Source organism: Crinia signifera, chromosome 5, assembly GCF_055691185.1.
Source record: "Crinia signifera chromosome 5, ASM5569118v1, whole genome shotgun sequence".
Taxonomy (NCBI): Eukaryota; Metazoa; Chordata; class Amphibia; order Anura; family Myobatrachidae; genus Crinia; species Crinia signifera.
In genome coordinates this window covers 163030718-163046316 of record NC_139221.1, presented here as the reverse complement: position 1 = coordinate 163046316, position 15599 = coordinate 163030718, and the positions used below count along the sequence as shown (strand labels likewise).

The 15599-nt window shown below is 44.6% G+C and overlaps 1 protein-coding gene across 5 annotated transcripts in view; it reads left to right on the top strand.

The window, feature by feature from the left end:
- COBL (cordon-bleu WH2 repeat protein) overlaps nucleotides 1-15599 on the top strand; it is a 482604-nt gene that overhangs the window by 143598 nt on the left and 323407 nt on the right. For all 5 annotated transcript variants that reach the window (XM_083188208.1, XM_083188209.1, XM_083188207.1 and 2 more), the window contains 2 exons: nucleotides 1360-1570; nucleotides 11813-12041. In XM_083188208.1, coding sequence (XP_083044334.1) covers nucleotides 1360-1570; nucleotides 11813-12041 — 440 coding nt within the window. The remainder of the gene's footprint in view (nucleotides 1-1359; nucleotides 1571-11812; nucleotides 12042-15599) is intronic.

Below are 15599 nucleotides of genomic sequence, written 5' to 3'. Positions count from 1 at the left end.
GGTCTGAGTATCAAAACCCTTCTTTTTTACTGTACCATTAAGGAGATCTATGGGTAGTTCTCCACATACATAGACTGGCCGAACCCCGAGTGTAGCACTTATTAACCCTTCAAAACCCCTCTATCCTTGCATCTACCTATCACTGTTTGAAGCCCATCCCTAAAGATATTCTATCCCATCCCTTAAAAGGTTCTGCTAGTGGCGTAACAATGGTGCCGCAGACCCCGCGGTGGCTTGGGGAGCCAGTGTCGATGGGGTCTGTGATGTTCCATTGGCTCCCATCCTGCCATTTCTCTGCTACTGAAGTTTCTGATCTGAGGAGCTTCCCGGCTGTCATATGCAGCTCTGCTCCGCTACTGTCACCTGGCTGGACTTACTGCTCTGCGGAAGTCACGTGAAGTCCGCCTGCAACCCGAGCCAGTGAGAGGGAGCCTGAGGACCTGGGAGGCAGACGGGTGAGTTAGGCTGTGAGGCTGACAGTCAGAAACAGCAGTAAGCAGGAGCAATATATACCCACATAGGACTACAAGGCTGAAGTTATCTTCTTATTCGGCCAGCTTCTTATTCAGAACATTCCGTTTTACAAGAGTAAATGAGACTTGGGCAACAAATTTGACACCTGAAATCAACAGATGGGGGTCTCTTGCATATGACACACATGTATTTTGCCTTGCCAAACACTGGTTTGGGCATGAAATACGCTGGCAAAGTGGGCACATACACCATATTATGATTTACTATTTTGAATATGTACTGTAGCTGCAGTTTTGCAAGAGTTAATGAGTCTTGGACAAAAAATATGACACTTAAGACCATTGCATATGACCCTCATGTATTTTGCCTTGCCTAACACTGGTTTGGGCATGACATATGAATATTACAACAATAATGCATAGAACAAACACACATATATACAGCACACCAACCAATAAAATCGCAGATACAATTAAAATGCTTACTCACAACATGTGTGTGGAGCACGCTGCAGCCATCCGTCCCATCCGCGCGGCTTCTCAGTGTCTCATAATTAGTGACGTCACAGCTACTTGCCGGCCATGTTGCTTAGCAACATGTATACAAAACAAGACGCTCACATTTTCCCACTTGCACATTATACTCTCAAATCAGACAACAGAACTAGGAAAAGGTATTTGAGGATTGGAAAAATATAAGAATAGATCATCAGCATATGCTTTTAATTCCGCAGGTCCAAATTTTATACCCTTCCATACCCTTTCATATTGGTGCTCTTTTATTGATGTAGGGGCATTATTACCAAACCAAAAGCTTTTGCTATTCTTAGAACACCCCACTGATTGCCATAAACAATAACACATTTGCATCATTCTTTGTTTTTAGTAAAGCGGTGATGGACTTCTTGGTGGACCTGTGCAGCCAACACCACTTAAATCCTGCTCAGTATACATTAGAGGCACGCTCCGGAGCATCACAGCAACCCTTTACATTAAGGCCAAACACTCTCATTGGAACTTTGGATGTACAAGCAGTGTTTCTGAAGGAGAAAGTCACAGAGGTTAAAGTCCGAAAACCACCCCCCAAGATTCCTGAGGTCAGTAATACTAACAGTTTTTCAATGAACGTGAAAACGTTGGTGAAGAATTGTTGCTAACAATATAACAACCATACACTGCGGTACCTCCTTGTATGCCGACTTGACCACTTTTAAATCAGTGATTTTAAAGATTAATGTAAGGGGTTTACATAGCAATCAGTGAAGACAAAGAAATTGTCTTAACAACAATGTTTTTTTGAAGGTTTGAAGCTTATCTTTCCATTCCACTCTCTACAATTCATATGAGTACACTATACATCATTTCAGAATCTATGCGGGTTATTCAGATCTAATAGCAAAGCTGCTTTGTTATCAAATGGACAAAGCCATGCTGCATTACATGTGGGCAGGGGTGTAGGGATGGTGGCTCCAGTGGAGGGTGAGGTCCAGGAGCCAAAACCTGTAGAGGGTGCCCTGCATCAGCATCTGGTTCCACTCTTTGTCATTATTATTTATTTATTTATTAACAGTTTCTTATATAGCGCAGCATATTCCATTGCGCTTTACATAGGGGACAGTGATACAACAAAACAGGGTATTTACAGACAGTCAAAATGTAGGAGGGCCCTGCTCGCAAGCTTACAATCTATAGGGAAATAGGCATTGATACATAAGGATAGATACTGTATTCTTTATTGCATCGATTCCACAGAACGCAAGGTTCTATTACTGGAATTTGATAAGCTTGCCTGAAGAGATGAGTTTTTAGGGAACGCTTATAGGTTTGGAGACTGGAGGAGAGTCTTGTTGGGCTTGGGAGGGCATTCCACAGAGTGGGTGCAGCCCGCAGAAAGTCCTGCAGTCGGGAATGGGAGCGAGTAATGAGTGTGGATGAGAGACGCAGATCTTGGGAGGAGCGTAGAGGTCGTGTTGGATGATATTTTGAGATAAGAGAAGCAAGAGCCTCTACTCTCCCTGCCGCCCAGCCACTCTGGCACTAGTCTGCCTTTTGCAACAGTCTTTCATCTCCCCCTGCAGCAGCAGCCTCTCCTCTCCCCAACGCCCAGCCAAAGAGGCTGCCACAGCAGTAGCCTCTCTTCTCTCCAATGCACTAACTCTGTTCTCTGCCTCAGCAGCAGTCACTCCTCTCCCTGCCACCCTTGCTACAGTGACAGCCTCTTCCTCCACTCCCCTCCCACCTAAAGTGGCATCCATAGCAGCTCTTGCTGCCACGGCCCTCTCCCCCCACTGCCCAGTCTGAGTGCAGTGGCGAACAATTGCAAGCAGAGCTGGCTCCAGGGCAACACATTCAGAGCTCACGGTTCGGCAGCTGAGATTAGTGATTGGCTGCCTGACTTTGAGCTGTGATTGGTTCATGTAATTAGCCAGCGCCATTTTTTAAATGGCTTTGCAATAGGGATGGGAAGTGATGGCTGTCACAAGCTTTCAGTCCCCTGCTCTCCCTTCTCACTCCCCTTCCTCTCCTTCTCTATACCTATGGAATCCTCTACTTCCACCCCCTCTCATCTTCTCTTCCCCTCTCTCATCCTTTACCCATCTCTCTTGTCCTTCACCCCGCTCACCCTATTTCCTCTATTTCTCTTATCCCTGCCCACTCTCTTTCTCTCACCCCTCTCTCACCGATCTTTCTCTTTCCCTCCCTTCGACTTTCTCACTACAGCTCGCAACTCTCTTTATTTCTTGCTCCTTCCCCTTTTTCTCTGACACCCTCTTTCTCTCATTCCTTTTTTTTTCTATGAAGCACTCTCTCTTTTTATAACTACCCTCTCTCTCTCTCTCTCTCTCTCTCTTTTACTTGCTCGCACCACTCTCTGACACTGGGTTCGAGAGAACTCCCTGGTGCAATTCAAATAAGCACGTTAGTAAGTCCAAATCTGACAAAACTATCTTGGTAATGCTGTGTGTGCCCTAGTGCGGCACAAACAGCATTGTGGTAGGGCACTTTAGTTGGACAATAACGGTACTTGTGACTAAACACCTTAGAGTGAAGAAATTCTCCGACATAACAGTGCACTGATTTCAATAGCCCCAGAAGCTCCCTCCCATCATTATTCACAGCACACTGAATTATATAGACTACTTTGTTGCTCATTTCCCTCACTCTGTGAAACCCTAAGGGGTATTGTAGTGACAATGGGGGAGGGTGCCCTGTTCAAGATTTTGCTATGGGGCCCTTAAAGCACTAGTTATGCCCCTGCACCCATACATGTACATAGCAATGTTTGCTGAACAATCTGTGCTAACCAGTGCTTCTTTAGCACCTGCAGGTGACCTATCTACATCTTTACTGCATTTGCTAAAGATCTGAGGGGGTTATGGTGATGAGGGAGACCTTGCATCGCCGTCGATTTTGGGCATACACATGGGTCGATGTGTGCGTAAATTTTAAATGATCTAGCCAGATCGTTTAGCAAATAAGGAAAAATTGCCCTGTGTCTGTGTCCTCCTGGTATTAAAGCAGGTATTACTGTAGACATATTTACCATCCAGTTGCCTGAGAAGACTGACGCGGTGCTCCAGATATAGTTTCTATTAGCGATGCGTGCGCTTAGCCCGCAGGGGTCACCAGCAGTCTCCTGGTGCCGCTATCCCCGCGGCTGCACTCCGCTCCCTGTATGTCATCTCTGATGCCCAGCTTCAGTCTCCTACAGCTTCCAGACCACCTTTATTACTGTAGGCCTCAGACCATGTGCCAAACAAATAGCCTTTCCCAGACATGGGAGCAGCCATGTCTTTCCCTGTCACATGGCCTGTTCACAGCCAATCCTCTCAATTCCACAGTCTGGCTACTTACCCAGCCAGTCTCCTTCCACACCTCCCTATATCTATGCTGGGTAAGTAAGGCTAGTTGCCAGTGCTACTGATCTGAACCTGAGTGTATTACCTTCATGGTGTCTCTCTGTGTTCTAAGCTGCTTTTCAAGTTCCTGAGGATTCCACTCCTTCCAGGCCCTGTGTCATCTCCAGCAAGCAGCTGCCTAGCTCCCTTGGTGCTCTGGCATCAACACTACTCATCATCTGTTCTCTGCCATCGGTACTACTCACCATCAGTGCTCCTCCATCGGTACTTCTCACCATTGGTACTCTCACCATCGGTGCTCTGCCATTGGTACTCCGCCATTGGTACTTCTCACCATTGGTACTCTCACCATCGGTGCTCTGCCATTGGTAAGTCTTATCATTGGTACTCCACAATCGGTACTTCTCACCATTAGTGCTCCGTCATCAACACTTCAACTCCATCGGTGTGTTCTTCATCTACCCTCCTCAACATCAATGTTTCTTCATTACGACTGATCTCTAAAGGTGCATCCTTCATCGAAATCTACCACCATTGGTGTTCTCCATCAATATCCATCACCATCGGTGCTGCATCAGTGACTCTCCCCTTCTCTGGTGATCATCTGGTCGATGTTTCCCACCATCAGTGCTTCCATATCATGACCCAGCTTCCATGGTAGTCTTCAGGTCCACAGTGGTCAGTATTCCATCACTGACTTACCATCTGCATTCTTGTTATTACATTCTGGACTACTTCAGTGTTCCTACACTGCACCAGCTACTGTTACCATCTATGCTACTGTATATGTTGTACTTCATCAGTGTTCCTACACTGCAGCTATTACCATCTAAGCTATTTCTATTAATGCTTACTGTATCTTCCACTGCTTGTGATTACCTGCAATACCTTACCATTATCCAAAATGTACCATTTATGATTTTGGGCCAGATTCCCTAAGCATCAAAAGTGATAAAATGGAGAGTGATAAACAGCCAGCCAATCAGCTCCTGCTTGACATTTTTCAAACACAGTCTGTGACATGGCAGGTAGGATCTGATTGGCTGGCTGTTTATCACTCTCCATTTTATCACTTTTAAAGCTTAGAGAATATGGCCCATTGTCTTCTGTGGTCAGTAAAGATTTTATCTTTTAGTCTGTGGTCACGTCTAGCTACTGTCTGAGGGTTTCTGGCATACACAGTACACTTATCAAGGCTCCTAGGTTCCAGTACCAGCCAGCCCCTATGCCTGTGGTTACCTCCAGCCAAGATCTAACCACAGGCGTGACAAGCCAGTATTTACCTTTCACAGAAGCAAAATAACTCACCCAAATCTAACTCTGTCTGCACATGTTACATTTTCCTCCCATGGGGTAAATTTAGATGGAAGTTCTATTGAAGATGGGAGGTTGTCATTAGCGACCAATCATATTCTATCCATTAACTTTTAGAAGGTGCTAAATAACTCCCATCTTAGTAAATTTACCCCCTGCAGTGCAGCATGTCCATGTTGCTAAAAAAGCAGCTTTGCGATCAGGTCTGAATATGTCCTATTAATGTGCCCTCTCCTCATGCTGCATTGAAAAGCAGTGGTCCTAAGAAATGATAAAATGTAGTGTTTTACCGTGTGTGTGTTTTGGTGTGCAATCTCCAGAATGATGGAGCTTTAATTAGAGCAACAAATGATCATTCATTTTCTTGTTAAACTTAACAAGAATAGAAGTGAAATTAAAGAGGCTCTACTGAACCTGAACACTGAGCTTTCTCTTGCACCTTAACTACCACTCTGGAGGAATGGACTGGTGCTAGAGCATTCCTGGATTTTATACAGGATTCAGCATCCCTTTAAACAGGATACATACTGATGACCAGCGGTGGGGATGATGGTGTCAGTATTCTGATGGCTGTCATCTCCACTGCCGGTCATCTGATGGAGAGAATCCTGGGCAGAAGTGACAAAGTTGAGGAGCCTTTGAGGTACCCCAAATCCTGGACCTGCCAGGTACTTGATAAGTAGGTGAAGAATAGTATAGGCTTATCTGTGCTGATGGCTGCTATGTCTGAATAGAGGGGTATCTGAGGTCCGCTAATTTAGGTAGGCAACGGGGTCTTTTTCAGGAGCCTATGCAACAAGGAGGGTAGTGCAGACAGCAGCAAGAGGATCAGATCCTGGCGCACGTCCAGCTGGCGGGGAGGTAAGGACAGGCCACAACCCGCAGGGTGAGATTACTCTCTCCCCCCGGCTCCGGAGTGCTGACCACCCTGGCACAAATGGTCCTCACTGGGTAAGAGGACAGTGCTGAGGGCTGAATGAGTCTTATGTGGGTTATAGAGACTAAAATATAGGGCGCACTCCAGGATAGAGATGGGTCGGCCGTGAGTGAAATGGATCTTTTGAATGGTTCCTTTTAAAGAGACAGTGAGCCATTGCTCATTAAAAGGTGAATGGTCATTCTTCAGTTCAGTTTATTTTTCAATACACAGCAGTGCCACACATGGTAGCTTAGAGGAACTGTACTAACTGACTCAGGGCTGTAGTTCATCCAGCTCTGCAGAGTCCAATCCACCCCATGTCTGAGCTCAGCACTGCCACCTGCGGCAGCTGAGATGTACTAACTCCGGATATTATTGCTTTGGAGCTGCTGAGTCCCGAATAATAGGGCTGCTGCAGAACTTGAAGCACCACAGGTCCCAGCAGAGGATTTGATGCAGCTGTATGCTGATCACATGAGTGTACCCGGTACCAGAAGCAGCATAGTATCACAGAAAGGTGAGTAGCATGACTCACACACTTGGCTAGGCAGTGCAAGTGTTTTTCTTTATTTATTACATCTGTGTTTGCTGTGCTGTGCAGTAGCGCACGCAGGGGGGGTTTCTGAGTACCCAGAAACCCCCCCAGGAGTCTAAGGGCCCTAGGCTGAAAGCTGAGGGTCCCCTCTTTCCATAGGTACAAGAATTTTAAAAATCGGCCCTTGGGAACCAGAGATATCTGACTTCAAAGCAGTGGTCCCCATCCAAGCCTGTTAATTGCTCTTCCTAGTCAGATATTTCAGGTTCTGTCTGACTTAGAGTTTTTCTGAGGGTATATTCCAAAAGTTGAGACTCTCCCCCTTTGAGGAACACTAGTAGCTTGTCTCTACTGTTCCCAGAACCAGAGATATCAGCCTTCCAGCAGCTGGTTACTGCTCCAGCTCCACACACCTGGTATGCAGTTTTATATACTCGTTGGCAGATTGCTCTCCCTCCTGAACTCTGATCGCCTAGTCCCCAATACCATTTGGTAGGTGGGATTCTCTAGTGTTTAATTCCATTAAAATCTAAGAAATCTATTTCCGGAAACTGGAGATATCTGCAGTCAAGCAAGCTGTCCTCCCCCCAGAAAATTATGAATAATAAGCCCACTCCACTATACATCCCTCCTCTGCATATTAAACATCCTCTACCACCCTGGAAGTTATGTATCAGGGCCCCTTCATTCAGCCCAACTGATCCAGGCCACCCGCGGTACATCAAAGCTTCCCCCACCCCAACCACTGGAGGATCGGTAGGGGCCCCAATTTTTTATTATTATTATTATTTATATACATTTGGTCTATCTATAATACTTTAACTGACGCTGCACATACTGGGTCACCTAAGTGTCCATCTCCGCCGCTCTGGAAACCCCCTTCTGAAAATCCTGCGTTTGCCCCTGCTGTGTGGGCTCCATCTGTTTGTGTCTCCCACTTGCTTTTCTTCCTGATCGGGTGTATGACACCTCTATTACACCAGTGGTCCACTAACAGCTGTGTGCTACATCATTTTCTGGTATCAAATGGTCCCCCCTGTCTGGCTTCATTTACACACTTGTGTGTGCGATGTTGAACACATTGAGGCTTGACGCTGTGGAGATAATCATTTTAGCTGCTTTATTGTACAAGTGGGTCCGGCGGCATATGGGATCTTATCGGTGTTCAGCAGGATAAATAGAAAGATAAGTGAAAATAACCACCTGTGAGATTTATGTACGAAATTCGCTTTACATTACTAGAATCAATTGAAAGGTAAATAAAATGAACAATACTACACTTAGTACACTGAAACCGTAAATACCCATTCATTTTCTCCAAAGTGAGCTAGTGAGCCTTCCAAAAGAACTAGATCTTTTCACTGAGTGATCGAGTGGTCGCCGCTCTCTTTAGTGAGTCACTCTGCCCATCTCTACTCAAGGAGCACAATGAAGATACAGCACATCATGTCTTTTCCGGGCCCTAGCAAGGCCATGCCCCTGTACAGCATACGTATCAAGATGCACACCGGGCATCTCCTGCCTGCAGAGTTTGCACTTCGCAGGTGCCCGCCACAGACCCCACCGTTACTGATGACATCATTTTTCATCCTGAAGTTCTTCAGGAACTGCGTTCTGGCGGAAAAATAGCCCTGAGTATACTTACCTTCTCCCTGCCCTCTCCAAACCCTCCCCTCTCACAGCCTAATTCTCCCCCTGCAGCCTAATCTTCCCCGCTAGTGCCTAACCCTCATACCTCTCCGCCCAAACCTAACTCTCCCTCTCCTCTCCCTAATCCCCCTTCCAAGTGCCAACCCTAACCCTCCCACCCCTTAGCCTTACCCTAACCTCTCTCCCCTCCCTTCCCCGCAACCTAACCTTAAGTCCTGCCTGGTGCCTAAACCTATCACCCTCGCTACCACTCGCTGCATACTTGAATTCAACATGCCAGCAGTTGTGATTCCGACTCCAGCATCCGTATCATTGTCATAATGATGACAATCAGGCGCCATCTCCTGTCGGGATGCTGTTATCAATATTTTGCAGCTTAATGTATGCCATTACCCTGTATGCAAAATTGGAGTGCATAACTGGTATCTACCTGCAGCTTAATCTGTATGCAATATTGGAGTACATACTGTAACTGGTATCCACCCGCAGTTTACCCTGTATGCCAGTACCCAGTGTGCGATATTGGAGTACATAAGCTGTTATCAACCCACAGCTTATCCTGAATGCCATATTGGAGTACTTAATGGTTACCTGCAGTTTTCCCTGTATGCCAGTACCCTGTATGCCATGGAGTACATAACTATTACCTGCAGCTTACTCGGTATGGCAGTACCCTGTATGTGATATTAGTGTACATAGCTGTTATCCACCAGCAGCTTACCCTGTATGCCATATTGGAGTACATAACTGTTACAGTACCTGCAGTTTACCTTGTATGCCAGTACCCTGTATGCCATGGAGTACATAACTGTTACCTGCAGCTTACTCTGTATGCCAGTACCCTGTATGCCATGGAGTACATAACTGTTACCTGCAGTTTACCCTGTATGCCAGTACCCTGTATGCCATGGAGTACATAACTGTTACCTGCAGCTTACTCTGTATGCCAGTACCCTGTATGCCATGGAGTACATAACTGTTACCTGCAGTTTACCCTGTATGCCAGTACCCTGTATGCCATGGAGTACATAACTATTACCTGTAGCTTACTCTGTTATGGCAGCACCCTGTATGTGATATTAGTGTACATAGCTGTTATCCACCAGCAGCTTACCCTGTATGCCATAATGGAGTACATAACTGTTACAGTACCTGCAGCTTACCCCATACCTCCCAACATGACTCAGTACTGGCAGCCACCGGAACCAATGTCCACCTCCCCACCCAGTTGGGACATAGCAGCTGGCTGGCACTCACATTCAATAGAGCATCTGCTCCCTGCAGTACATCATTTCCAGCCCTTCGTCGGCTCCCATTTGGAGCTTGGAGGCAGATCACATTCCCCCGCACATTCCCCAGCACTCAATTACATCACTTTCACTCACCGAGTGGTCACACACAGCAGCCATCAAACACACAGCCCGGCCGGCAGGTAGCATGGAAGAGGCAGCTGACAGGCCACCAGAGACATCAGTACTGCTGCTTCAAAGAAGCAAAGCTGCTCTCTGGGGTCTTCTCTGGTACAGTCTTTTAGATCAAGAGGGGGAGAGCGCTCAATGTGCATACTCAATTGTGCGCTGCCTGAAATCCACGAAGCACGAACTGGCGCATGCGTAGTGGGCCCTCACCGGATCATTTGTTATGACACATAGTTAGAGCAGTGCCAGATTAAGCCTTGGGGGCCCAGGGCACTTTAGACAGGGGGGCCCCCTTGCACTTGTCATTACTGGCTGCAAACTGCAAGGAAAATATTACACTGTCAAAACACAGAGTAAAGGCAGTATAAACTAGGTCAATGGGTAACTGCAGGGGATATATATATATATATATATATATATATATATATATATATACTGTATACATACATACATACCACATGAAAAGCCTGTGTTTGTCCCGCTGCAATTTACTCTGTAGGAGACCTCACAGTCCCAGTGCTGCCTCTGATTAAAAACCCTCCCATGACTAGGTTGCTGCTGCTGTTCTTCATGGGCCTGAGAAGCATGTAATGAGCTCCACCAATCAGATCTCAGCACAAAATTCTCAGCCTCTGCCCTCTGGTGCAAAGTTTCATGGGACTTAGTCAACTCCCAGTAATGCACTGCACTTGTGCAATCAGTGTGCCTTGACTCCTGATGCTCAGCACCATTAATCATTGTCACATTGGCAGATAGGTCAAGCTGCAGCACTACCCCACTCCCATGCACAAAATCTTTAGCTATTTTTTTTTTTAAATACATGCCAACCACAGGGGGGCTCCTAGCTAGAGGGGGGGCCAGGGGTACTGACCCCTTGTGCCCCCATTATAATCCGGCCCTGCGTTAGAGATAAGCCCCTGCTTATGGATATGGATGGGTGATTATATGTCTGTATCTTTAAGCTCCTGTTTTAGCATGGATTAAAAGTTTATTGAATCTTTAAAGTGGTGTGCTGGTTCAGCTGCTTTTCTCTTGGAGGGGATGTTGGCAAAAAACTTTTCTATATTTTTATTTTTTATTGTGAAAACATTAAAGAAGTAGTCAGTCTTTGTATCGCCCCTGATATAGGCATAGTTTGAGAACCATACCGCTCTACTGTAGCATTCTATCATCTGTCAAAGGCCTTTTGATGGAATCAGCAACAATGGCATACATTTCTACATGCGTATCACAAACAGTAATAACATTAGGCACTGTAATCCTTATTTGTGCTACTTAATTTTGTGCTGTGACTTTGTAACCTATAGGCTTACCAAGCTGTACTTGCACTCATGTGAATCCTTTCACTAAACCCTTTGTCAACTTGTCAGTTATAGGAAATGTCAAAAATTCAGGTGTGATAGTTTTCATCTGTTTGCTGAGCACCTCACAGCTTTGTGTGCTGAACAAGCGTGCTTCTTTTCCAATTGACTTAGTCCACCCACCTTTTTGAAGCTAAATGCTAATGAGTCACTGGATCCACATGAAAGGTATCAGGTGAAAATGAGAAAGCCCATTGTACATTCCAACACACTGCACGATAGCCAAGACCTGGCAGGGAGGACGGATTCCAATCATTTGGACTTTGGCTTTTGTTTTCCCAGAAAACTGTCCGACTTGTTGTGAACTTCCTCGGTACTCAGAAAGCAGTTGTGAGAGTGAATCCTGCAGTGCCTTTGCGGAACATCCTTCCAGCTGTGTGCGAAAAGTGTGAATTTAATCATGATAACGTCACTTTATTACGAGACGCAAACAGCAAAGAAGAACTTGACATGTCTCAGTCATTGAATGACTTGGGTATTAGAGAGCTTTATGCCTGGAACAGCAAAATAGGTAAGTGGTCAAAACACAATGTTGTTTACATTTAAATTATAGAGTTTGTGTTTCCAATATCCAAAATATATGGAATATTCCTAAAAATTGAATTTTTTTAACGTGACTGAGACAGTGACACCCTGGTTTTCTGAAGGTTCACTGTACACAAACTTTATTTCACACATAAAATTATTAAAATATTGTATGAATATTGTGTAGGGTGTACTGTATATTAATCTTAAATGCATGTTGTATTTAGACTTGTGTCCCGTCCCCAAGATACCTCATTATGTATATGTGAATATTCCGAAATAGGACAAATGAAATACTCAAAATACTCGTGGGGGCGAAATGTAATAGGGTGTGATCTTTTAGACAGCTAAAAATATCGTGCCATATTGCAAATGTCACATTTGCGATTTTTGGCCAAAATTTGCAAATGTGGGTATGATTTTTTTAGAACATGAGATTTCCGGTGATTTTTTAGTAACAGAAATGTGCAATTGTTAGATGAACTGCAAGTCCCAGCAGGCCTCTCCCGCATGCTGGGACTTGGTGAACTATAAGTCCCAGCATGCAGGGCGTTAATAAGCCCGCTGGTTCTTGTAGTTCTACTGTGAGAACAGTGTAGAAAAAAACAGCCACACATAGTACAGTAAAAGTTTTATATACACTCCCACACCCTCATGTCACATACTCACCATTCCAGGTTCCAGAGATGTCTGCGGCACTGTAAGCGGAGACCCTCTGACTGACATCACAGGGAATGCTGTTGACCTCCATGCTGGAGAACCCACTCAGCCCTTGGGTGGCTCAATGGAGACGCCACAGCCAATCAGGGATTAGCTAAAGCCTGATTGGCTGTAGGCATCTCCATGGAGAACACGTGAAAAAGAAAAGGTTTAACACCAAAACGTTGTCTGCGCCTCCACCTTTACATGTATAAATAAAATAATTATACAACCCTTTTCTTCACAGCTGCGCTGTGGAAGGTACCTCCAGTACACAAATCACAATGGTGTTCTCATCAAACGGATACCATATTCATATGGAAATAAAACAGAGAGTGGATCATAGCGTAACACAATTTAATACAATATAATAAAATCCAGTATGATGCTTCAAGCTCCCTCCTGGGATAACAAAACTTAAAGCTCAATTACCAGAATAAAATGAGAACCTTAATGAAAAGAGTTCTCAAACAAGCATAAAATAAATGACAGCCTTGGAATCAACACAAATCCTGAGGTAGGAGAAAAGTCTGCAATTACCCAAAGGTGTGGAGAACTAGATGGAATTAGTTCTCAACAAAGCATTTCAGGAAAGAACAGCTTGGTGTTCAAGTTACCAGTCCTGGACCGCTGCAGCAGGTTCCTGGCTGATGTCTTCCTCCCCAGAAGGTGTGGAGCTCCTCTTGTGGCTGTAGTATCGCTGCCAACGCGTTTCAACCACTACTGTGGTCTTTTTCAAGGCTGATGTAAAAACGCTAATGTCCACTGGTTTAAAAAGGCTAATAATCAAGTTCTGAGCTAAAACAGCTGATTCCATTGCCGTATAAAACGGCCTGCCATTGGTGCTCCCAGCGGTCACGTGACCCGATGCATGGGAGTGTTTCATTCACTACTGGCGTCATAGCGCCCTTATCCAAAATGGCGGAAACCGTACTTCCGGTCCGCACACAGCGCTGTTCATAGCAGGTTATTATGATGATGTGTATTCCTGGCGTGGCGCCCTTAGTAAAGATGGCGGAATCTATACTTCCGCATACAGCGCTATAGATCACAGTAACAGCTCCCTCTCATCGTGATCACGTGATCGCTCGGTGCTCTAAACAATAACAATGCACATCTGACAGTTGTATCCATAGAATTTATTGGAAAAGAGAAAAAACGGGTTTTATTTACAGATAAACTTTTCTACAATAAACACTCTATCCCCATACCTTAGTGCAGGAAAGAAATGAGACATATATAAGGAAGGGAGTTTTCACATACAGTGCAGGATTACAAGAACCATTTAATTTCGAAGTCAGAGTTTAACCCCTTCGGGATCAGGGTGTCAAACTCATAAATCATCTCCATCTCCTTTTTAGCCAGAAGGGTGGAGATGTTTTTCTGTCTTATATTAGTTTTGACCATCTTTAATCCTACAAATTTTTTAATTGCAAGTGTGGAGCAATTATGTACTATTCTGAAGTGATTAGATAAGGAGTGTGTTTCCAGGCCTTTCCGTATGTTCCTGAGATGTTCTCCCAGACGGACTTTTAATGGCCTGGATGTGCGACCTATATAATTGAGGCCACACGAGCACTCAATCATATAGATGATGTTACTGGTATGACATGTAATAAATTCTCGCACAGTGTGTTCCTTATCATTAATCATGATTTTCTCAACTTTTTTAGTACCGTCACTTTTTACTCCCCGGCACCCTAAACACGTTCCACATCGATGGAAACCCTTAGTTCTAATGTTGCCATCTCTTTGTGGTGGAAGAAAGGCACTCTTAACCAACGCGTCCCTCAAATTGGGTGCTTTTTTATATATGAAGGATGGTTTAAGTGGAAGGGCCTCACCTAACACTGGATCCTTTTTCAGGATATTCCAGTGTTTATGAAAGGATTTTTCTATCTTTTTATGTTGTATGTTATATCCTGTTATAAAAGCCCACTCAAATTTATTATTCTTTATGGTGGAATTACTTCTTTTTGTTAAGAGGCTTTCTCTATCAGTTGTTTCTACTTGTGTGATGGCTTTCCTTATAGTATCTTTCTTATATCCACATTTCTCAAATTTGTCCACCATCTTTTTGGCCTGTAACTGATAGTTCTCATTTTCAGTACAATTGCGTTTTACCCGTTTTAGTTGGCCGCTGGGTATTGAGTCCAACCAATTATGGTGATGGCAACTATCATAATGGATGTACGTCCCTGAATCGGTTGGTTTAGAGTATGATCTAGTACATAATTTGCCATTCTCTACAAATATTGTTAAATCTAAAAAATCAACACTTATCGTACTGGTACTGATATTGTATGTGAGTTCGATGTTCCAATCGTTCACATTAAGTGCTGAGCAAAAAAGATCCAATGATTCTCTATCACCCTACCAGATAAACAATATGTCATCTATATATCGTTTCAAAGACACCAGGTTCACCCCATGCCGATCTTGTGGCCATACATGTTGTAGCTCCCAGCTGCCCATAAACAAGTTGGCATAGCTGGGGGCGAACCTGGTGCCCATAGCTGGAGCACAGGAATTTATAAAAGATGGTGTCCGCTTCATTTTATCAAACAATTATTTTTTATTTGGTGATGGCTATTATATCCAACAGACGGGGACAGCTATGGGCACCAGGTTCGCCCCCAGCTATGCCAACTTGTTTATGGGCAGCTGGGAGCTACAACATGTATGGCCACAAGATCGGCATGGGGTGAACCTGGTGTCTTGGAAACGATATATAGATGACATATTGTTTATCTGGCAGGGTGATAGAGAATCATTGGATCTTTTTTGCTCAGCACTTAATGTGAACGATTGGAACATCGAACTCACATACAATATCAGTACGATA